This window comes from Colletotrichum higginsianum, chromosome 6, assembly GCF_001672515.1.
Source record: "Colletotrichum higginsianum IMI 349063 chromosome 6, whole genome shotgun sequence".
Classification (NCBI taxonomy): domain Eukaryota; kingdom Fungi; phylum Ascomycota; class Sordariomycetes; order Glomerellales; family Glomerellaceae; genus Colletotrichum; species Colletotrichum higginsianum.
This window is the reverse complement of record NC_030959.1, coordinates 2179154-2202714: the sequence shown is the minus strand read 5'-3', so window position 1 is coordinate 2202714 and position 23561 is coordinate 2179154. Positions and strand designations below refer to the sequence as shown.

Genomic DNA, 23561 nt, shown 5'->3' with positions numbered 1-23561 from the left:
TCCTCCAATCCATCATCATGGCTGCTGCTACTGGTTGCCGTGATGTGAGAATGACATCTCTCCATCAGCCAGCTGCAACGTGTTTCCGAATATCAAAAATCCCAATCCAGCGCAGCAACCACCCTGGTTGGCGTGTCCGGCGGTCCCATATAAACAACAAATCAACGCCGTGATCTTGGGACGCCGTCCTCGATGCCAGAGAGACAAGAGTTATAAGTTGAACAGTGTGATAAAGCAAGGAAAACATAAGAAAGATACCACTCCGTCCGTGCTGTGCCTCTATGCTCGCCACAACTGAAGAAAAGGGCCCCACCTCTTCTCACATGTCCGGTGCGTCAATACGGAACTGAGCCTGGTCGAGTCCCAGAGAGCTGGTATGACCAACTGTACTGTCATCACGAGCCATGCCATCCAACAACAAAGGCCCAGCAGACCGTGCGGAATGGTATCTTCCGTCAAAACAATTTATCATCATGGTAAGTCATATCTAGTGGTCATAACCGGCACCTCGCTGCCAAGGGCTGTTGGAGAATTAGCCGTCGTTCCGTTCCATTCATCTGTCCAAGTGGGATCTTACCTAGCGTTGTTTTGTGATCTGTATTGTGCGGGGCTGGCGTTGTTTTGTTGCCTGAACTGGTTGGGGTTGCCATTGGCAGCGAGTGTGGATGCAGAGCCGTTGTACGGGCTAGGAGTTCTTGTCGGGGCCTGTCCGTAAGGGTTGCGGTTGTCGGCCGGGAACAGAGGCATCGAGGGATCCACCGGAGAATGGGGCGCCTGGCCGTTCTGGCCGCCGGGTCTCTGCAGAGAGTGCTGAGACTGTGCTGCCGACTGCGGCACGCCAACGCCCGAAGCATCCGCGCGGCGACGCAAGGACTCGGACGAGATGGAGTCATTGTCGTCGTCGAGGTCAAGTCCCTTGTTGTAGTGCGCCTTATCACCTCGGGCGGTGGCGGCCAGGGCATCCAGTTCCGTCGTCGTATTGAGCTGAGTCTGCGATTTCATGAACGAGGCGCGGTCGTCCGCCATGAACTGGTAGCGAGCATCCGGATTCTTGCGGAAGTAGATCAAAGTGCTGCTAACGATGACGAGGAGCAGGAGAATCAAAGCGAAGGCCGCGTTGGCGATGAAGAGCACAACACCAACGATTCCATTGACCAAGGCCGGGGCGCCGAAGACGTCCGAGAAGATGAGTAGGAAGATGGCGTTGAGGAAGTTCATGACGCAAATGGCAATGTTGAACGAGTTGGTGCTCTTGTCCATCCAGGGGCGGAGGACGCTGGCAGCGATGAGAGCCGCCGCCTCGATGATGACAAACGCAATAGCCTGGATGGTTCCGTTGCGCTGGGCGAACGCGACGAACATGCCCTTGACAACGGTGTAGCCAAGCATAGGCACAATAAAGTAGTAGGCCGATGCGCGGAACTGAACGTAGAGGAAACCCCACTTGTTCAGAGCCTGGGGATCCGAGAACAGGATGTAGGCCGGGTTGCGATGCATGGCAACAGACCGGCGGGCGATGCGAATGACCTTGAAGGAGGCCCAGCCAAGGGTGAGAGCCATGCCGAAGAGGAAGAAGACGGCGAGGACGACCTCGGCGGCGGAGTCGACCTGAGTGAACTCCCAGAGGCAGAGGATCGTCATCTGAGGGAAACCAATCAGAGTCATGCGGAAGAGGATGCCCTTCAAGACGGTGAACCATCCGTTGCGGAACTCGAAGAACTTCTCGCTCTTCATCCACTTCTGTCGGACTGCCAACTCGCAAAATCCCTTGAAGGCAGCGACGCCAAGGACGGTAAAGATGACGAAGATGCAGAAGAAGGTCAATCCGGTCATGAAGAGGTTGGTCGATTCGATCTTGGCTCGGAAGGCGACTCGTTGGATACCGAAGACGATGTAGCTGCCGGAAGACAGCTGGATGTTGGCTCTCTTGGCGACAACAGAAGCACCTGCCTCGATACCGCGCCTGGCCATCCTGGCGGCGGAAACGGCCCAATCCAGGGAACGCTTCTCAACTTGAACAGACGTGGTCGTCAGAGAGTTCAGGAGGGTGGCCGGCGTTCCACCCGTGGCCCGCTGGTACCAGGTGAAGATGTCTTGCATGAATTGGACGCGGATGATGCCCATAGACCACACGAAGTCCTGAGTCCAGGATTGGACAATGGGAGGCAGGTGTACACCGGTCAGGCCGACGATGGCCTGAGACTGAAAGTAGCCAAAGAGCGACAGGGTGTTGGCAGCAACGTGGGCGGCAGTGTTGGTGTGACCCAGACCTGAAATGATGGCAGAGGAAATCAAACCCAGGCCGGCAATGATCGCGGTGGCCCATTTGACTCCAATCAAGTCGACAGTCTTTCCGTTTGAGATGTCGGCCTCGACACAAGCCACACTCTCGTCGGTATCGGTCAAGTTGACAAAGACACGGACAGTGGCGTCGAGATCGGGAATGTTGTAGGCGATGCCGGGAATCTGTCCGACAGCGTCCTCGCCGACGGGGAGGTTGAAGTTCATGGTGATCTTTCCAGCAGTCATGGGGCACAGACCAGCGAGGTTGATGCTGCAGGGGTCAACGGTACGCCTCAGAAATTCGTAACCATAAGCCGAGATGGAGACATCGAAAACGATGCTGCCCTGGACGGAGGAAACGGCAACAATGTTAATGGCAGCACTCCCGTTGCTAGGGGTGAAGACGACGTTGAACAGACTGGCCGTGAAACTCGAGTCATCCTGACAAGTGTTGAGTGAGTTGGACTGCAGCAACTGCTCGGCGGCCATGACGGGGGTGGTAAGATAGGCGGCCAGAGAGCCGAGCAGGAGCAGCGGCTTTGCGAATGACAACCGCATCATGGGCGATTGTTCGTCGTTGCCGTCTAGGTGAGGGTCAAGTGGTCCGCTTTACGGAGGGCGGAAGTCGTGGGGATTAGACGGCGGAAAGCGAAGGAATGGGAAAGTTGGAAAGCGTCTAGTCCAAGGTTAAGGCAATCATAGAATCCGGGTCGTTCCAGACGGGAAGTGTTGATGGCAGAAGGAGAAGAAGAGGGCGAATAGAAGCGAAGGGGATAGCTGATGCGGTCGATCGAAGGAACGAATCGTCTTAGGCGATGCGTCGCAGGGAGGTGACTTTTCGTGGCAGGGGAAAAAGGGTGCAAGCGAAGGTTATCTGCCGATGATTCTCGGGTTGGCGCGGTGCGAGTCCTCTCGAGTTCCAGGTCGCTCAGGGCGAAGTCCTTCTTCCAGCAAAAACAAAAACGAAGCGAAGGGTCGAGGGTTTGGGGAGGGCGTCCCTCTCAAAGGCGCCGGGTAGAGAAGCGTGGAGCCGTATCGTGGTCGTAGGCTCAGTCGTTTCGCTGGGGCGGCGGCGGCTTCGTCGTCGTCGTTGTCGTCGTCGTGGATATGGCGGGGTGGACGAGGACGAGGGACGGGGGAAACGGGTATGCGGAGGGATTCAGTGGTTTTGTTTGTTGTTTGTTATATTCGTACGTAGTAGAAGAAAGAGCTGAGAAATGGAAGGGAGGGAAAGGGAAGGAGAGATCGCCAAGCAAAGGGGTGGACGGGGTGGGAAGGCGGAGTGAATGAGTGCGTGAGTGATGAAAGGAGGCGCTGGGCGGTCCGGTCGGTTGAGAGCAGTCGCTGACTGTTGCTGGGCTCGATGCAAGGTGGTTCGGATTTCAGGGAAAAACTGGGCAAGGGCCAGAATCAGACACAGAACACGGGGGTGGAAGAGGGAAGGGGGGTAGCGCAGTGGTGGACCTGGTGGTGGCACTGGTGTGGGAGAGGGAAGGAGCGCCGCGCAACAGCAGGAATCCATCATGCTGTGGACTTGATGTGGATGGTGGGTCACGCATCATGGGCAGACAGGGGTAACGACGGTAGGCTAGGCCCGGTATTCGTACGCGGTGCCAGGCGGTGCCGGCACAAGTCGCTGGCTGCGAAAGGGTTAATTTCCTTCTGGAGAGGGGAGCAACACGCGCCCAATGGGACAGAGATGAGGGAGGTACTGCTTGGTATGCCCCTTTTTGGCGAGGCTGGAACGCACGGCCCGGCAACAGCGGGAGTACATTCTGCATGCGCGCTGCATGCACTCGGCATCAAGTATCCCCGCCGTACGGCTGCTTTCGACACTCGACTCAGCTCGTATCGCTCCTAACAGAAATACGAGGGCTGGGCGAGGCGCGTAAACAGCTCGGGAACGGCTCAGGCGACAGGCATCCAGTCGCTGAGAAAGCCACTCACTTACTTACTCAGTCACTGTACGAATTAGCCAAGGCACGCATGCCAGGCCAACACGACGTGCTGCAGAGACTAAGTAAGTGAGTGTATTTTTACGAGCCAACCCTGTTGGTCACTCACAAAGGGAAGTCGACATGCCGAAGGGATGATTTTCTGCAACACATCGACATCTCTCTGGCGACCACAGGCGAACATCACTCGTGGGCCGTTTGATACCGCTACTGCTGCTCCCGACTATCAGTCCCTATATTCTTGTCACCATGCCGACACGGCAGCAGCAACAGCATCAACACCTGTACCACCCACTGCACCAACACCGGCACCGGCAAACACTGACAGGATCGTCGTTGTGCATGGCGGAATCCCGCAATCAAAGCGTCATTCAAGCCATCCGAATTCCCCATCTGCGTGTATGCAAGTCTGAAAGTCTACAAGGCCAAGGCCGCCAAGGTTATTCACCCACATGCGCCCCCGTCCGATCTCTTCCCGCCTCCCGTCTTTTGCTGTTCGTCCGTCCACTTGTTGCTTTCCTTTCCTGTCCAGCTTCTGTTCGGCCATATGGCGAGGCCGCTTTCGGGACGCACTCTCAGCCGACCGTGTGCCGCTGGCATATTCCCTCGGCCGCTCTCATTTCACGCACCTCCGCGACATCAACTGTTTGGGCGCCGCCGTCCAGCCTCAAACAACAGAGACTCTATAGCGACCGCTAGACCCGACCGCCTGAGAGACAGACCAACTCATTGCTCATTTTAACTAGCGTACTGGTTCCCCCCATCGTCTTAACTCTCTGCACTGCCACGACTGCTCTCCCCTCCGCAGGAGTCAAGAGACGACGAGCCTAAGACATGGCGGGAACGCATACGTATGCATTGCTCCGGCGATTCCAGCAAACCATGCCTGGCCGGGGCCACAAGCGTTGGCGCACGGCGGAACACCTGAACAGCCGGCATCCGGCATACAAACCGCGAGCGACTCTTCACCAGACTGCCCAATGCCCACTAAACAGGCTCGACGTCACCGATGCGTCCCTCCGCCCCCCCCCTCCAGCTTGCGTGGTTTCGTCTGGAACCGCGCCCCTGAGACGTCTAAAAATGGCCCTGGTCGCCGCAAGGGTCACCTGCGAGGCGGGACTCAATTGGACAACGGGCGGCCCTCGTGCTGTGTGGGCGATTGAGAGATGGATGAGACTCAAGACAGATGCTGTCGTCCGTTCTTGTCCTGCAACACATCCGGCCACACCATGGTTTTCCGTCATCCTTAACTCTCTTTCCTCCTCACCTCTTTCTATCCGCGTCCTTACTCTGTTCCTCACCGACGCACACCGAGCCTGATTCCATGCGTTCACAACGCTCCGAGACCAAGGGCTGGCGATCGGCGAGAGTCCAATGTTTCGGGGCCAAGGAACTGCTGGGGCCCGTCGTTGCACCATTGTCCCTAGTGAGCGAACATCCCAACTTTGTCCAATTCCTGTTCCATGCCTGGGCGAAGGAGGCTGTGTTCTTGTTGTCGACACGAAGAAACCCAACTGCAACGCTTTCCCACACAAGCCAACCTCCCCAAAATTCCTACCTACCCCGTTCTTTACTCGCACAGGCCCCTCTCTTCCCCCCTCCTCCGTCGGCTTCGAGACGCAGATCCTCCTCTCCTGGCACCGCCACGATTCGAGATTTCGCCCTCGAGCGTTCCGGTTCTAGACGGCCGCACATCAAACATCGCTCAGAATTTCAGAAACAAGACCCATCTCTCTCTCCCTCGCTCTCCCTCTCTCCGCAAGCCCACATTTTTCCGCGATGTTCCCAAACGGCCGCGTTCCCGCCGACAACACTTTACAACGCGTGCTTTTGGGTTTGCCTTCGCGGGATTTTGACGGCTACTCCCCGTCCTCCGTCCCCCCCCCGGTGCCCCCGGTTGCGCTGTAAATCACACACAAATCCTTCCCGGCGTTGGATAGGCGGACTCGGTCTCCAGTCGTTTTAATCAAATAAACATTGTTGGTGGGCACGCAGATTCCACATGTCGGCTCATCTCACTTTCCAATGGCCCGCATGCCATCAATCTTTTCTCCTCCACCCCCCTTGCAAGTAGCAATCCTGCGCGAGACGGTCGCAGTGTACAGATGGTTTGTGTTGTCCTGTTATTTTCCTGCTGTCTTGCTTTCCCTCACCGGGGCACCCCGGGCACTGTTGATGTTGATGTTGAGAGAGAGAGAGACACACACACTGAGAGCACTCCATTAATGCTTTCCACTTTACAATTACACCAATCAATCGACAACCTTAATCTGCGTCGTCCTGCACTATCCCAGAAAGATGCCGGCCTGGGAGAGGATGACAAAAACAAGGAAACGAATAAATGGAAAACCGGCGCTGTTCTCGGAAGCCCGCAGACGAACGGTTCGCCCGACAGTACCTCACCAGACTTGTCTTGCAGGCTTGTTCTTCATATCTGCCTGCCCTGTGTTATTCTGCCAGGGTCTCCTCTTCTTCCTCTCTTCTCTTCCCCCGCATGCTCGTTCTCGTCATTTATTTGTGCGACCCGAACGACGGGTGTTGTTCGCTTCTGGCATCCTCCGGTTGCTTGCGTCCCTCCCAAGCAGAATGGTGTTAAATGGCGTAGAACCCCGGCATCGGCAGAGCGGAAAGGGATCGATAGGTTGGCTTGGATGGCATGCATGCATACACCACCACCACCGAGCGAGCAGTCGTTGACCTCGCGACGATGTCGACGACGACAGACGGACACAGCATAACAAACACCACTACCACCACCAGCAGCAGCAATGGTGGCGAAGAGCCACTCCCGCCGACTAACGCCGGGATCGACAGGGCACCCGACAACCGTTTCCTCCCTTACTTGCTTCATTCGTCGCCGGTCGTTGGGCTAACCGGTACCGTCACAAGCAAAGCGAGTGGGCAAATGTTCTTTACGCAAAAATGCATTGTTCGTGACATTTGATTGACCCTTCACATTCGTCCTCCCTCTCCCCAACGCCCAAGCCGCAAACAAGGAAACAACAACAAACCAAAACTGCCCGTGGGCGTCCGAACTGTGAGGGTTTCCGTCCCGCCCCTCGAAATGCTTTCGTAATGACGATGCTCTAAAACCGCCCATTAACATGTATCAGCCGTTCCCCAACGACCCGACCGTTTTCACGTTTCCCTAACTCCCTAATGCCCCTTCTTGCCTCCCTCTCTATCCCGTCCCCTGAAACGGAGACGGGTGTGTTGTGAACGCCTCTTCCCCCAGTGTGTGTTTCGATCGTTCGTATATGCAATTCAGTCTCCAGGCAGCAGTTTAGGGGGGCTTAAGGGAAAGTAAGCCCCCTCCCCTGTCATCGGAACCCCGCGACATCCGCAATCTCATCTCTCTTTCTTTCTCTCTCTCTCTCTCTCTCTCCCCCCCCCTCACCAACGCCCACCCACCTCAATCATACGAATCCCACTGCTGGTTCCACGGCTTGTTGGTGCCCTGGAAGTCCATGCCGTGCTTGTAGTAGCCGAGAAGGTTCTCCTGGTCCACGCCGCAGTGCGTTTGCCCGTCGCGACCCTCGAGCCAGCCCAGCCCGTACGTCTTGCCAAGCCCCTCTAGGTGCCGTACCATGCCGGCGTTGCTGAGCTTGGACGTGCCGACAAAGTCGTAAATCATCTTGCTCTGGTGGATGAAGGCCAAGTGCGACGAGATAGTGCTGGGTTGCCGCGGCAGGAACGGATGCCGCCGGCGGAGGAACACGATCGTCGCCACCGTACCCATGTACAGTAGGATGAAGGTGGCCATGCCGTACGAAACCCAGAACGACGCCACCGTCTCCTGGCCCGCGTTGATGCCGCCCAGCTTGGGGTCGTCAGGCCGGTCCGGCGGCGAGTAGGCGGCTTCGAGGAACTCTGTGCCCACGACAGTCGCCAAGCTCGTTAGCAGCACCGTCAGCACCTCGGCCATCATGCTGCCGAACCCGACCAAGAACATAAGGAGGTGGCCGTTGAGAAAGGCGTGGAACGGCATTAGGGCGAACGGCATGGCCGTGTAGTCTAGGGTGAGTGTCTTGGCCGGCGAATGTCTCTTTGACAAGATGTAATAGGGCTCCATCATCCGCATGTCAGTCTCAAGACCCCCCCAACCAAGCTTAATACAGACGGCTAAGGCGGTCACGACCCATGGTGCCTTGGCCGTGATGATGCTGGCGTTGGAGAAGAGGAAGACCGGGATGAAGCCCAGAAAGAGGGCGATGCCAATGACGAACGGCAGGAACCCGTCGAGACGCAGCGAACGCGGGTGGGGGTTCTGGGACAGGTGGTCGTCACGGTACTTGTCAGTATCCTGCGACGAGACGGGGTTCTCGTCGTCGGGGGCCAGCGATGCGTTTCGGAGAACATAGCGGTGGTGCTTGAGCTTAGCGTGAATGTCGCGGTGGCTCACGACGTCTAGGTCCGCAAAGTCGACGAGGATATGGCTGACGACGGCCATCGACGCGAGGCCCGCGATGCCCTTAACGTCGGCCAGCAGGCCAGATCTTCTCTTCTGGAGGATGTAGAAGAGGATGCAGCCGCATAAGGCGCAAACGCACAGGGTTGACGAGAGCAGCCTCGACCACACAGCCTGAAGGCGGATCTCCTTCTCGCCGTCTGGGTGCGCAAGTCGCGTGGCCCGGTCAGGATACAGAACAAAAGAGGCGGCGCCGAACGTGGGCACTAGAGAGACGGCCAGCGAGGTCGCGACGGATGAAACGGCGACGGCAAAATGCCGCAGCTTGATGGCTCGGATAGGCCGCAGCCAGCTGAGGCTGGTCACGTAGTCGACATTGATGGACTCAGCTGCGAGTGCACCACCCTCTTTCGACAGCTGGTAGTAGGCCTCAAGACGCTTGACTTCGAAGTCGGTGACTTGCCACAGAACACCGTACGTAACGGAGAGAATCGTCGGCAGGAACTTGACGGCAAAATACTCGAGCCCCGGAACCTCGGCCGGAAACCGGAAACTGATCAGCGGGTGAGTGCGCGATCTCTGGTAGAGGAACTCTACCATGATGGCCAGAGCGATGGACAGGCTGATGAGCGCTGTGAGGTAGGGCCATCTCATGGAGAAAGGCTTCCAGTTGGGCTGTGGGTAAAAGATTTGAGTCTTTTGGCTCTTGTTGACGGGGAACGTGGCCTGCCGCATATTGACGCCATCGTCGCCGGCAATGCTGGGGCCTGCGACGACGCTGAGGTCGACCTGGTCAAGCTGCCGCGGGAGTTCATCGGCCGGCTCTTCTATGATGACCTCTATGACCTCTCCCCTCTTGTTAGCCTCATCCTGACCGCGGTTCTTTATCGTCTCCCGACGACCCAGTCCCTGCCTGCGAGTGAAAGACCGCGTAAGGGATCTCTTTGGCGATGGGGGCGATGCCAGGAGATCCTCGCCCTTAATCGTGGTATCCGGTCTGAAGCCAGTCCCGAGACCGCCGGTGAGATGCCCGCTCGCCTCCTGTTCCTGCAATCTTTTGACAAAGGCCTCATCTTGGTAGCCCATCGGCCCCAGGGCGGCAGTGACGTCGAAAACGGGCTCGTTGTCCTGCACCGACGCGTATTGCGACGGCGAGCGACCGTAGGGCGCGGCGGAGCGCAAAAGAGAGAGGTCGTGCTCCTCTTCGGGAATGGTCTCCTGGCCCCGTCGCGAGGTGGCGCGTGCCACTTTCCGGGACGCATGTGAGGATATTCTCGAGGGCGCGCCTGATGAAGGCGGCAACGACTCATAGCCAGTTGCGCCGGTATACGAGAAGGGCGCAGACCATGACGAGGTTGCCGACGGTCGGCCGTTGAGTTCGTCCGATTCCTGTGGCTCGTGCAGTGACGGCGAAGTATGGTTTGAGTAGGACTGGAGCGAAACCAGGGAATCCCTCCCGCGAATCGTAGCCGAGGGTCCATCGTATGTGTAGCAGTCGATATCGCTAACCTCGGTCACGTTGGAAAACCGGTGGTTGAGCCTGGGTTCGGTCGCATCAGGAGGTTGATAGGACGCGCCAAAGCCTCCGTGATGCGCCATTGTTTACCGAGTTCTCATGTCGCGAGGACGGGGTTGTCGATGTCGGGTGTCGTTCTGCTTTCCCCCGTGGAGTTTGGAGTAAGCTCCGCAAGTGGAACGCGGTCGATCGCCAAGTTTGGTGTGTGTAAGTCAACCGCCGAAAGCAAACGGACGGCAGGGCGGTAAGAGAACGATCGAAGGAAGCGTGAGAGACAAAGAAGAAGAGGTGGGGGAGGAGGAAGAAGAAGAAGAACAAGAAGAAGAAGAAGCAGAAAATGAATTCACCAACTCGCTCAAGCGACAGCCGACATCTACGGCGCCTAGTTGCCTACCTACCTAGGCAGCTAAAGGAAAGTAAGGGGGAAGGGAAACCGAGATGCGGACGCTACTAGACAGAGCGACATGGGGCAGCTGAGAGGAGAAACGTTGTAGGGCTGCTGGGGGAGCGCCTTTGGTGGTGGAGGTGCAGCTCGCAATTGGTGGAGGCGCATGGGAACGAACGTCTTTAGAGGAACTTCCAGCATGGGGTCCCGCTAGCGGACAAAACTTGGCACAAACCCTTATCCCACCAGGCGACACAAGTCAGGGACCGAGGCGACCATACGCCAGACTTGTCTTTAGGGGGATTCGGCAGGACTGACCTGAGGGAGGATGGATGATATGGAGCGAGAAGCGAGGTAGAGAAGGCCGGAATGAAGAACAAACGGCGCCAAAAATCGTGCGGTTCATCTGGCTTCAGCGGCTTCGATGTTTCAGATGTCCCCAGTTTGGTTCATCTCATCCACGCAGATTACCCGCTAAGGGCTAAAGTACTAAGGGGGAACACCGGCCCATTTCCCCCCCTTCGGAAGGCATGCCTCTGGTCGTCCCTGTAATCCGACCTCGCCCAGATGAAGCGTTGCACTGACAGTGGGGGAAACGGGGGGGACTGATCATCCATGGGACAGGACCACAGACCATAGCTTGATGACTGAGTATCTGCCAGTGTACGGCCTGCTGCCTCTCTGCTGCAGTCAACATGCAGGGCAATCGATAGTCGGTGTCACACCCCAAGCCACCGGGCCTGATCTAACGCTGTCATGCGGCTGCAGCTGGCCTCCGAAGGCGACTGGCTGGAGCGAAACATACATCTGCCCCTTTTGGGCTTCTCTGGCCGCCTCTTTGCTGCGGCCATTCGTACTAGTCAAGTATGTCTGGGCTATGTTCAGCACTCGCCGCCAAATTCCTTGTCGTGGCGTCACCAGGAGCTTGGCATACACTGGATCGTTGCCGAGCATACGATACGAGTGTGGTGTTCAGCGGATGGTGCTTCAGAGCGGATACCCCCGATGCAGGTGCCCCTGGGAGGGACACGACATCACCATCCACCCCGTTCCTTGCTGAAATCCCGCGACGCAAGGCTGGCCGACCGAGCCTCATTCAGGAAACGGGCCCTCTGACATGGCTGTCACATTGAGGTTCTTTGTTCAGGGAAGAGGATCAATCAGCTGAGAGCGCATTTTTTGGGGTTTAAAGCACCGCCGTCGTGACTTCTTCCGAGTCGTCGTAGTGCCACTCCTTCTCTCTCCAAATCGCCAGCATTCGTGCCTCCCGCGCAGCAATGTTCATCTGCCTCATTCTCTTTTCTGCGCGTTCCTTCAAGTGTCGAAAGGATGAGGTAGAGCCCCCTCAACAGTGTGTTAGTCTTGATGACCCTTAACCAAGGTTCATCCACTAAGTACTTACCTGTTCACTATCGTCTTGGGGAAAGCGACACAAATAGAGTGGGGCTAGAGAACTGGATGCTCGGCTTGCTTCGGAAACTCGGCTACATCAATTGACGTTTTCCCCTACTCCCCAACAACAGCTAGCAAGCTGGTCGGTTAGCTCAGTTGGTTAGAGCGTGGTACTAATATTTCATCCGGAATGTTGTGTAATGCCAAGGCCGGGAGTTCAAGCCTCCCACTGATCACATTATTTTTTTCAATTTTTGACCTTATGACTCGATTTCATTGGACAACTAACTGCTTTTGTTCCTCGTCTTTTTTTCTTGCAGAAAACATTTTTCTTAAACACCTTTCAGACGCATTAGAACGCTTAATAATACACGTACATAGCTTTTATAAACATCTAGAGGGAAGGGACCTCAAGTGGTCCGTCCATATTGTGAGAAACTTCTTGCCTGTTAAAAGTAACTCAAGATCTCAATACTTTCTTTCTCAGCTTGCGGCTTGGGGCAACTTCACGGACTATATTTCTCAGCGTATAAATATAGTGCAGATAAATGACGAGTGACGTTGCCTGTAACTGAACAGCTTCCTCAGTTCTTGGACTGTATGGGACGTCTGCGACGTCTAGGCATGCAAGCAGTGTGGACAGCAGTGCTGGCAAGCTTGCCAGCCAGCGCCAACGCATCTTTTGAACCATGGGCGCGCATAGGTCGATTAGTCTAAGCGCGCACCCATGCGCTGGAAGGTCTATTGGGCAGAACGTCACTGTCAACGTCCTGTTACAATCTCTCACTCTCCACTTTATAGAGCAGGCGCAACAACGCCGAATTCCCTCTGCCTAGGTACCCCAGGTCTAGTCACGCTTGGATCGGCTTTCCGATTTCTGCTTGCGTTTACAGCAGCTATAATTGTAAAGTATGGCTAGTATGTTGTGAGATGCGTTACCTGATCTCGCCGAGCTCTTGGGGCAATGTTTATTCAGGGTGGGTCGACCAGCGATCTAAGCCGTCGTAGATATCGGTTACAAGCTTGAGGTTTTCGTGAGAAGCTGTTACTGGTAGACGCACACAAGCATCAAGGCACATGAAGATATTCGTAAAAGTTGGATAGCACAAGAACGAAAGAAGAAAAGGGAGCTGCGCTAGAGATTAAGCAATACGAGCTAGGGAGGGGCCAGCGAGGTTTGAGCCAGCGGGAACGAGACTTCAACAACCTCGACCACCCGCTCCAATGGCTGATGTTGTTATTGTTGTTCTCGTTGGTGGTGGTGCGGGGGGACGAGCGATTGTTTCTTGTAAGGGAGGAATGGTGATGGGAACAATCGTTGATGTTGAAAGAGAAAAGTGAAAGAAAAAGGAATTAACCATGCTGAATCGAAGTATACGAGCCAAGGACGGGCCAGGGGAAATCAAGCCGGCGGGAACAAGAGCTTCAGCACCACTCGACCACCTGGTCAAATGATTGTTGTTGAAACGAATGAGGTCAATCCTTCTCCTATGAGAGAAGAGGCTCTCGAGTGTATTCGCCAAGATGAGGCAGGTCCTGGTTCTCTTGTGTGCCCTCCATGGTTCAGGGAGGAAACTGCCTGGCACGCGCTGATTTCGTGCCTTTCCGCAGCCGTGACAAAACATCACCACTTTTCAGCCTTGTAGCCTTGTTTAGGTTTCTAGATAGAATACACTTACACTCGGGAACACGTCGACACACTACGGCGATGATTCCTGCAAGGAAGGCGGGTTCTCAGGGACCTGCGCAGATGGCAGCCACTTGCCGGTAAGGAGAAAACCACCCAGCCCCAAAATCACACACGAACCAAACAACTCCCCAAAGTAGCCGGTGGCGTAGCATTGGTTGTGTTGTCTCTGTGTGTGAGAGAGACGTCACAGTTCTTTTGCAATTCTCAAAGATTAGGTGCTGGAGGGGGAACAACGGCCACAGGCCAAGGAAGGTCGAGCTCAACAAGCCACAAGGCCTTGAGCATTAGAGAGAGTAAACAGAGAAGAAGGCAATCAATTGCCAAGGACTTGTAAGATGATACGATGTCTGCAGTAGTAACCTTGGCGAGGAAGAGAGAGGGAGGGAGAAGTGTCGTTGACCGTCCTCTCGTTACGATTTTATTGACATGGGGAAAGCTCCCACCAGCTCGGTAGGGACATGATCAGACATGACCAGACGCATCATCTCGAACAAACCGCCCAAAACAAACCAGCACCGACAGGGAACATAAACGTACATCGGAAGCCACACATAACCCAAACACCAGATGGTCCAGACTACTGCTAAGACTTCATTGGAACTAGGGACCGCACAGGGTTCTTACTGGTTGAAAGCAAATGCTGGTTACCTCAGAGTCACACAACGGCTACCCTCGTTCTTTGTGACACGTTTGTATTCTGTAGCATTTATGCCGTGTAAGCGATCCGTCCCCAGTCTATGTGATAAATATAAGATCGACAATGCAGAGTCTTCCATATCCACAAACCCAAGTTACCAGTCTATGCATAACCGCCGTTCCCCAAACTCCTGACACGCTGTATCATTGGATCAAAATTACCAAGAAGACATTAAAAATTGACACTCGTCCTCTCAGATCAGCAATAGCGCGCATGCGAGAGCCATCCCCAAAACCATCGCTGACGCGGCCGGACGTCCCGGTGACGCGCCGGTGACCTTGCCACAACAATCGCGGGTGTACGTGACGTTGTTCATGCGCGCCTGGACCTCGAACACAGAGCCCGGGTAGCCGCCATAGTTGTAATAGTCGACGTTCAAGATCTTAGGCGGGCGATCCCATTGGTCGGTGCACTGCTGGGCGCTGACGCCGAGGGAGCCGTAGCCGGTGACATTATTGGTCTCGTTGAGCAGAGAGACGGCGGGGACAAGAATGGAGGCGCCGAAGATGTTGTACTCAGCGTTAAGGTTGTGGTTCATGAGATAGAGACGGTCACGGGCAGCCTCGTCGGGCAGGTCAGGGGGGCGCTGGACGGTGCAGGGGAAAGTGCGGTCCATAGGGTCAAAGGGGCTTTCCCACATCTGTGAAAACTGGTCGAGCAGCCAGGGAAACTTCTGCTGGTCGGCCATGTAGTCGAGGAACATAACGACGCGCTTGCCGCCTAGGATCATCTGAGAGAGGGTCGGCCAGTCCTCGACGGTCATGGGGAGAAAAGGGGGCTCGTAGGCGTATTGGAGGATGCCCGTGGACTCGATAAAGGGGGCGTACAGGTCGGGCGTCGAATAGTTGCCGTTGCCGAGGAGGATGGTTACGACGTCGTATGGATGGGCGGCGACCCATTCGCGGACGGTGGTGAGCCACTCGGTGATGGGGCCGACTGTGGTACGTTAGTTGCGGCTCTGCAGGTACGTCAGGGGGCGGCGCTCACCATCCAAGATGTCGCACGAAGAATGGCAGAAGTGCGGCTTCGTGCCGTTGGTGGGCCATTGGATCTGGGCCTGGAGGAAACGGACGCCGTCGTTAAGCTGGGTGGTGACATCGAGGGCTTGGTTGGAGGCTGAGTTGCCGGGGCGCACGAAGGGGGAGTTGTGGCAGCCGACTTCGGTGATGTTGCTGTACTTGCGGTCGCAGAATTCGACATAGTTGTTGCACGGTTGGGTGTTGGTCGGGCCGGCGGCGGAGGTGGTAGTCTGGGTCGAGTTTCCGGTGACGGTGGAGGTGACGACGGAGGTCTGGCCCGAGATGATGACGACGGACTGGCCGACCGAGTTGGTGGTTGTCTGGGTGACGTTGCCGGTGAAGGTCATGGTCCCGGTCATGGTAGAGAGGTCGCCATTTGTGAGGGTGATCCTCGAGGTGTAGGTCGCATAGGGTCCCGTTGGCGTTCTAGGCTGGGTGACAGGAATGGTCCTGGTACCCGACAGGAAGGTAACGTCTTCGGTGTTGGAGAGTGTGATGTGACTGGTGCTGCCATCTTGAGCCACGGCGGGAGTTGCGATGAGGGACAGAACGCCGAGGGTGAGGGACAGAAGACGTCCTGCCATGGTAGGCGAAGCTGCCTCTCACGAGGGCTTGCAGGTGTATTGTTTGGGTATCGTCTGATTACGTCGTATATACGGGTGTCAGAGTCGACGACAGCGAAAGGAGTGGGTGAAAGATTGTTGCCGTCGATGATGAGAAGAACCGGGTTGAGATGGGTTGTTTGTATTCCGTGATCGGTCAATTGGCATTCAGATGGCAGCGAGACGCAAGGATCACCATGTGCCACTCAGGAGAGGATTAAGTTGAGCGAGGGACGGGAGAAATGCAAAGAAAAACGCGTTATCGGACGAGGGACGATGAACGACGTTGGTACCAGTTCGGAAGGTTTCGATGACGATCCTCAAGCAATATCATCAACAATTAGTGCAATACCCGTCCAGATAGTGCGCGAGTTAAAGCACGAGAAGGGACCGTCGTTTCTTCCTTTCCTGGGAGGAGTAGCAGCAGCAGCAGCAGCAGTAAAGAAACTGGAAAAGGGCCGTCCCTCGCGCCTATGACATAATTTTTGTGTTGTACTCTTGGCGCCTTAAGGTCTCCTGGGGTGGCCCCAGACACTTCTTTTTTGGAGGTGGTCCGGGCATCCAGACAACGCTACGGCGCGTCCGCAAGAAACAAGACCACATCACCAAATCCGAATCGCTGAAGGGCTCCATCCGGGCGGGTCGGGACCATCCACCTCACCGGAAGCTGCTGCGAGGATCGCTGGGGATTTGCCGGGTTGCTGTTGGCCTTCTTTTGTACGCGGTCATCCCGTCGGCAGCACCCAGCTGGACAGGGGTCATCACCCCCGTCTAAATCTCGTCAAGCTACATGAAATGAGGAGGCTCGCAAGAGATAAAGATGAGCCACTGCCAGTGAGGAACGACATCGGCAGTGGTTTCAGGGTCGACAACAGCAGCAGCACGGATCGTGTTTGACGGGGTTGCGGTGGGTGACACAACAGGGGAGGGGAAACAAAGGATCCAACATGGACGGACACCCCCTAGCGATCGCCGGCTCTTGTGCCGGCGCGGCGGGGCGGACGCGTGTGCAGCATGACCTTGCTCGCCGCGCCTTGTCTCGGTCCTGTGGCTTCTGGAAAACCAGGAAGGGAGTCGTGCAGTGCCAGAATGGTGTGCTTCAAGCTTGTCTTGTGAATGATACGATGTAGAGAGAGAGATGGGCCACATAAACAGAGTTTTATGCTCAGCACCAGGCCGTCCATCCTCATTTCGTTCGTTCGATTCAAGATGTTGGGTCTTGCCGGGGTTATTGGGCGGGATCGTCAGCGGCCCTTGATGCTACTACGGGGGATAAAGAAAAAACAATTTACGACACTGTCGATGCTACAACGGTCAGTCGGTGTCCCCGGCTTGTTTCCTCAACAAAGCCTGAGCATCACTCAGGTAAGGCGGCTGAGGCCCGTGAGCCCGGGACTCTGGTTGGCGGTGCAACGGCTCCCGTTGGCATCGCAGTTCGTACATGTCGCTGCCGTTGACCATGATCCGGTTCTCAGCTAGGAAAGGATGCTACTTTGTCATCGACGGCCCAACGGGGACGACGAGTGACACGACGGCCCGGTGGACTGGAGCGGACTTCTTCAAGGCTGTGCTGGCTGTATTCGCAAGTTACGGGACATCCTTTCTCCCACGGCAAAAGGAGACAAGTCCTCGGGCCCTCGGGCCCCGGAAATACATCTGAATTCTTGCCGTAAACGGAAAGGGGAAACTTGGCTCTGCTGCAGCAGAGCATGTATGTGGACAGCAGACTTATGTGCCGTGGGCGGCGGTGCATGTCGATGGCCAGCACAACACTTGCTAGTTCTTCATCTCGCCTCTTTTCTTTGGATGTCGACTCTGGGAAGAATTGGGACGTGACATGGATGGACATGGGCCAGGACCCGCCAAGACCCGCTAGCCGGGGCGCCGCTAATGTCGCGAAAAAAGATGGCCTTACCGGCAAAGCAGAAGCAAAAAGGGAGGAGCAAGGGAGAGGACCACCGATTGGCCGGCGTTGCTACTACGTCATTCTCCCTGCCGGGATTGTCAGTGATCCTCTGCTCCAAGCCCAACCTAGCGGTGATGTGCCTCTCTATGCCTTGCCTGTTTACCAGTCTGTCTGTTTTTCCTCATTTGTCTTTCTATACAGAGTATTACAGTCGGTAATTCCAGGTGCCCGTATTTCCTAACCGGGGGGTTCTTTTGAAGCTGCCGTCCCGTTCTGGCCTGGCCTGGTCTTTTTATTCCATTTCTTTTTATGAAGATCCTTACTTGCTTGTTCATATTCTTGACTCAACTCCGACCCTCCCCAGAATTTTAGAACCGGCCTCTAGAGTATCTTGTGGACTCGGTTGACTTAAGCGTGTATCCATCGTATCCGTCGTATTCTCTGCCTACCGTCGCAGTCACCGACTTCTCGACGTCTTTCTTCGGTCCGTCACTGAACCCTCGATAATCCCTACAAACCAGAAGACCAAACGATCGACCCTTTCCTTAGTCCCTGGAGGAGGAAGCTTGGTCCAAGACAATTGCTTGATTTCGAGCTGTTGGCCAACCCCCTCAAGCCCAATAACAACTACCGGAACCCAGAACCTTTCCTCTTTTCCCCTCCTGCGGACCCTTGGTGAAGACGAAGCTCCGTAAAACGCGTCATCTCGTCTCTCATCCGCACACTCGCTCTCGGTAGATATCTGGGGAAGGGGACCACCACCGGCACTCGCTGCTCTCCATCTCTCTCGGATTCAGACCTGGTCCCACGTCCGGTTGCCTCTCCCGACGACCTCACTTCTCGGTCCCCGCAGCCTCACCCGCCCGCCATGGCAAAGGTCCGCCGGAACAGCGCCATCACGGCCGCCGTGTGCTATTTTCTCGCCATTATCTTCCTCATTCTCGTCATCATCGGCAACACCTCCATCAAGCCCGTCCTGACCGACATTTACTTCTTCAAGCTAGACGTCAGCGACATCATCCCCCTCTCGTCCGCCAACGCCGTCCTCCTCAACTCCGTGGCGAGGAGCCTGGGCCTCCACGACTTTTACCAGGTCGGCCTGTGGAACTTTTGTGAGGGCTACAACGATGAGTGAGTGCCAGATACCCCCCCATTCCTCTCACACTGCATCGCACCGAACCACCCGTACTCACATCGACACTCTTCAGGGGCGTCACCTACTGCTCGACCCCCAAGCGCATGTGGTGGTTCAACCCTATTGAGATCATGACCAACGAGCTACTCGCCGGCGCCACCATCGCCCTGCCCTCCCAGGTCACCACCATCCTTAACATCCTCCGCATCGGCCAGCAGGTCATGTTTGGCCTCTTCATCTCGGGCATTTCTCTCGCCGCCGCCCTCCTCCTCGCGACGCCGGTCGTCATGCGCTCGCGCTGGTGGAGCCTGCCTGTCGCCATCTTCGCCGCCATCGCCGGGCTGCTCGTCACTGTCGCCTCCATCATCGGCACCGTTATGAGCGTCGGCGCCCGCATCGCCCTCACCCAGCAGCAGGAGCTCAACATCAGCGCCATCCTGGGCGTGCGCATGTTCGTCTTCATGTGGCTCGCCAGCGCCTTTGTCGACGTCGCCGCCATCCTCCACATGGCCATGGGCTGCTGCTGCTCGCCCCGCAAGGAGAGGGAGGCCGCCGCCGCCGCCGCCGCCGCCAACGGCACCCCCGAGAAGACGACCCAGACGACTGAGACCAGCGAAAAGTCGTCGAGGTTACCGGCGTTTATGAGAAAGCGTAGCCCGAGGTCGTCGACGTCGTGAGTCGGCCATCGCTCGGGGCACTGTCGAACGCTAGGTGCGCCCCATCTCGGCTGACGCTCCTCTTCAGCGCGAAGCTGGACTACGATGAACGGTGAAAGAGAAGGAACAGATGTTAGTACATACGTTGAAAGACACTCGGGCCTGTGTCGGGTCCTCCCGTTACCCGCCCGCATGGACAAACAATGGAAATTGAAATTGAAACTGAGCAATGGCGTTGGTGGTTGCGGCGAAACGGGATAATCATGACAATAGACTTCTAGCGAAGGTTTCTGCTCCAGTGTAGTTGTAGAGAGGCGGAAGAACATGCATGCGCATGCATAGGCGGGCATTGGTCCACCGCGTATTTCATAATCATTATCGATTCTCCTGCTACAAACAAGAACTGCGTGCAAGGTTTTTGGGACAGTCAGACAGGCGTTCGGACGGTGGAAAGGGGGGGCATTGAAGAAAAGAAGAGGCTCACAACGTCGCGTCCTAAGTCTCGACGACCAGGTCGCGCAGCATGATGTGATGTACATTGGATCACATAGTGATGTGGGTGGTTATGGAAGTACTCCTTATCGCGCATCGACCTAGACCCCTCCAATTTTGTGCCTCGGCTCGTCTCAGACGGCCGAAGCTCGCTCAAGAACCCCCAGCCGAAGCTCCCCATCCCCGTCCAGCTTGACCTTCCCCTCGTCCAGATACTTGATAAACCACCTCGTCGTTGAAATCTCGAGGATTCCCTTCACACGTGCAAAGGCGAATCAAGAAAAAAGAAGAAGAAGAAAAAGAAGAAGAAGGAAAGCCTGCATTACCAAACACAACAGCCATCATGGACGCGGCATCTCTCTTCAACGTCAAGGTAGCCAGCCCTCACTCTCACCCCTATACTCATCATGGAGACCTCGGCTGACCAAAGGACCTCCCCCACCCTAGGACAAGATCGTCCTCGTGACGGGCGGCGCAAAGGGGATCGGCTACATGATCTCCGAGGGCTTCGTCGCCAACGGCGCCACCGTGTACATCTCGTCCCGCGACGCCGCCGCCTGCGAGGCCGCCGCCGCGGCCCTGACCGCCCGCGGGCCCGGCACCGCCCACGCCATCCCCGCCGACCTCCAGAAGCTCGACGACTGCCGCCGCCTCGTCTCGTCCCTCTCGTCCCGCACCGGCGGCCGCCTCCACGTGCTCGTCAACAACTCGGGCGCCGCCTGGGGCGACGCCTTCGACACCTACCCGGACGCCGCCTGGACCAAGCTCCTCACCCTGAACCTCCACCGCGTCTTCACCCTGACCCAGCTCGCGGCGCCCCTTCTCGAGGCCGCCGCCGCCCCCGCCGAGGGCGACCCGGCCCGCGTCATCAACATCGGCAGCGTCGACGGCCTGCGCGTGCCGCTGATGAGCAGCTTCGCCTACAGCGCCAGCAAGGCCGGCTTGCACCACCTGTCGCGCGCGCTGGCCCGCGAGCTGGGGCCCCGCGGCGTCACGAGCAACACGCTCGCGTGCGGGCCTTTTGAGAGCAAGATGATGCAGGCCACGCTCGACTCCATGCGGGACACCATCGAGGCCGAGATCCCCCTGCGCCGCATCGGCACGCCCCAGGACGTTGCCGGCGCGTGCCTGTTCCTGAGCGGCCGCGCAGGCGCCTTTGTCACGGGCGCGACCATCACCGTCGATGGCGGCATCGTGCTCGCCTCCAAGCTGTGAGGAGGTCGGGCGGCCCTGGTGGTGATGTCTGAGGGTCATGGTTGTGTAAGGCGAAGGAACGAGATGGGAAGGAAAGTCACGGTCCTTCCCCCCTCCCCTCCATCTCGGAAACTGTCGGGAGAGAAGTCTTTAGACGCGGACGATGGGCGATGAGATGCACTGAGATGTATGTGGCCAAGTTCGTCACGATGCTATGGCAAGACGGAGGGTGGATTTGTAAGATTTAAAAATAGACCAGAGAGTCTCTGGCCATGGTGTTTCTTCCAAACGTGCAAAACTAGAAATTTAGGTAGGACAGTAATTGTCCTCCGAGTTGGTATTCATACAGTAAAAAAGAGGAGGGAAACCGAGAAAAACTGGTGGGCGAGGATTCAATCAGACGACGGGTTGGCTGGTGATATACCCTACCCGAGTCTTCCCCCCCATTGTATACTCAACGCCTCATAGACTCCGTATGTGTAGAAATTCGTCATGATCCCCTTAATGTGAGATGTTACCTCCCAAACCCCGCAATGCAACAATGCCGTTTCCCGTGATGCGCCGATGTAGGTTATCATGAAAATAAAAAGAAAAAACAACTGATGTGGGAAACCTCTGTCTATCCCCCAAGTTCTCCGCCTGATCCCGGAGAAGAATGCGAAACCGATAGAGAACCTTTCATGTTGATTAAATACCGTAGCGAGGCGAGGTAAAAGGTCGAGTGATGAGAATGAGAGGGCGGCGGGAGACACGGCCGAGCACCAAAATAATTACGGTAACTCTTGTCGAATCTCCCCTTTGCCTAGTCCCCCGAAATCGTCGTAAGAGATCACCGTTCGCGGGGTTTCGGCATTCCCTCGGGTCCGCACTGTTTCAGCGGCTCCTCCCATCCATCCGATATCTCGCTCAGGATGTCTGGCAGTATGGTCCGAGCCCCAAGGGAACGGGGGATAGAGTAATAAAAAAAAGGCTTCCCGGGACGACCGGCAGACGGAGACGGTTTTCAGGCTGCGCGTCTATGACAGACCGCAAGACTCAAAGTCGCGCATCATAACAGCCATTTGGGCGCGTTTCGCCGCCTCGGCGACGAGGGTAAAGTCTCGGAGGAAGGCTTCGGTGGATGGGGCGGCTTGGCCGGTGGCCTGGGGCGGCGGGACCATTTGGTTCGTCGACATGTGCGAGGACGACGACAAAACCGAGGACGTGGAGTCCTGGCGCTTGGGAGACTGAATCGGTGCGTTCATGGTTAAGGTGTGTGTATGTGTGTATGTATGCCGTGGTGGTAGTGGGTGATTTGATTGCAGTGATGATTTTCCCTTGATGGCGAGAGAATTGCGATGACCAAAAGGGCGGGAAAGTGAGGTGGTCAAATGGCAGAAGTAGGTCGGACGGAGCGATGGTTGGTGGTATTATATTCCCCAGATCTTCGATTTCGGGGCGCCGATCTTCACTCTATATGCGAGACCCAAGCAGAGGTACCTGAACCGAGGTGATGTCAAGCGCGGGGGGAGGGGGACGCAAGCCGGGAGCCGAAAGGACGAAATGAGGCGTCGACAGAAGAGTGAGCGTACGGCGATCTTGGTCTCTTTTCAGAGAAAAGGCGAAGTGTGTGTGTGTGTGTGTGTGTGGGTGGGTGTGCGTGCGTGTTTGTCTGAGATTCCGTGAAGGCAAGAAATATGAGCGGGATGGCCGTGTGTTGAGGCGAGCGGCTGCGTTTAAAGTGATCGTGGGACGACCGTGGGCCTGCTGGGTTGACTGAGGCTAATTGCGGGACCGGCTTGTCTTGCTTGTAGCAATATTGGATTGCAATATTGGCTTCTCGGCGCGATTGCGGATAACCAACCCCTGGCAGGTCAAGCGGGCGGGTAACAACAGCCAACAGTGGTGTCGGTGGAACAGATTGGGGGAGGGACGTCGACAAGGGGGGGAGGGAAACGAGAGAGAGGCAGATGGGCCAAGTCCTTCCTGATCCGAAAGAGGGAGATGAGAGAGAACAAGTAGCAGGAGCAGCAGCAGCAGTAGCAGGAGAGTGAGACAGGTAGGAAGTGGGATCGACTAGACCACACACAGGCGCGGAGGGATGTCGGGACTCTTATGCGTGGAATAGCGTTTGAGAGATAAGGTCAGGTAGTAGTGGCAGCAACTCTGCCAAGTCCTTTTCCAAGAGAAGACTCGAGAATCGGTAGTCGATGTGTAGCTGGTGCGAGGTGGGCTGCGGGATGATGGTGTGG

At 56.3% G+C, this 23561-nt stretch overlaps 7 protein-coding genes across 7 annotated transcripts; 3 read left to right on the top strand and 4 right to left on the bottom strand.

Moving 5' to 3' along the window:
• Positions 1-487: 487 nt before the first annotated feature.
• CH63R_09067 (Transient receptor potential ion channel) lies at positions 488-2844 on the bottom strand (the record flags this gene model as incomplete). The annotated part of the gene is made up of 2 exons (XM_018304041.1): positions 488-521; positions 578-2844. The coding sequence occupies 2 exons, from the start codon at positions 2842-2844 to the stop codon at positions 488-490; spliced, it is 2301 nt and encodes a 766-aa protein (XP_018156064.1).
• Positions 2845-5120: 2276 nt separating this feature from the next.
• CH63R_09066 (uncharacterized protein) lies at positions 5121-5558 on the top strand (the record flags this gene model as incomplete). The annotated part of the gene is made up of 1 exon (XM_018304040.1): positions 5121-5558. The coding sequence occupies one exon, from the start codon at positions 5121-5123 to the stop codon at positions 5556-5558; it is 438 nt and encodes a 145-aa protein (XP_018156063.1).
• Positions 5559-7650: 2092 nt separating this feature from the next.
• Positions 7651-10245, bottom strand: CH63R_09065 (uncharacterized protein; the record flags this gene model as incomplete). Its single annotated transcript, XM_018304039.1, has 1 exon — positions 7651-10245. One exon carries the CDS (start codon positions 10243-10245, stop codon positions 7651-7653), a length of 2595 nt encoding a protein of 864 aa, XP_018156062.1.
• Positions 10246-14519: 4274 nt separating this feature from the next.
• CH63R_09064 (Tat pathway signal sequence) lies at positions 14520-15929 on the bottom strand (the record flags this gene model as incomplete). Its single annotated transcript, XM_018304038.1, has 2 exons — positions 14520-15262; positions 15314-15929. 2 exons carry the CDS (start codon positions 15927-15929, stop codon positions 14520-14522), a joined length of 1359 nt encoding a protein of 452 aa, XP_018156061.1.
• Positions 15930-18721: 2792 nt separating this feature from the next.
• Positions 18722-19665, top strand: CH63R_09063 (SUR7 protein; the record flags this gene model as incomplete). The annotated part of the gene is made up of 2 exons (XM_018304037.1): positions 18722-18984; positions 19062-19665. 2 exons carry the CDS (start codon positions 18722-18724, stop codon positions 19663-19665), a joined length of 867 nt encoding a protein of 288 aa, XP_018156060.1.
• Positions 19666-20479: 814 nt separating this feature from the next.
• CH63R_09062 (Short chain dehydrogenase/reductase family protein) lies at positions 20480-21351 on the top strand (the record flags this gene model as incomplete). The annotated part of the gene is made up of 2 exons (XM_018304036.1): positions 20480-20509; positions 20584-21351. The coding sequence occupies 2 exons, from the start codon at positions 20480-20482 to the stop codon at positions 21349-21351; spliced, it is 798 nt and encodes a 265-aa protein (XP_018156059.1).
• A 995-nt stretch (positions 21352-22346) lies between these two features.
• CH63R_09061 (Thiol methyltransferase) lies at positions 22347-22574 on the bottom strand (the record flags this gene model as incomplete). Its single annotated transcript, XM_018304035.1, has 1 exon — positions 22347-22574. The coding sequence occupies one exon, from the start codon at positions 22572-22574 to the stop codon at positions 22347-22349; it is 228 nt and encodes a 75-aa protein (XP_018156058.1).
• Between the last annotated feature and the right edge of the window lie 987 nt (positions 22575-23561).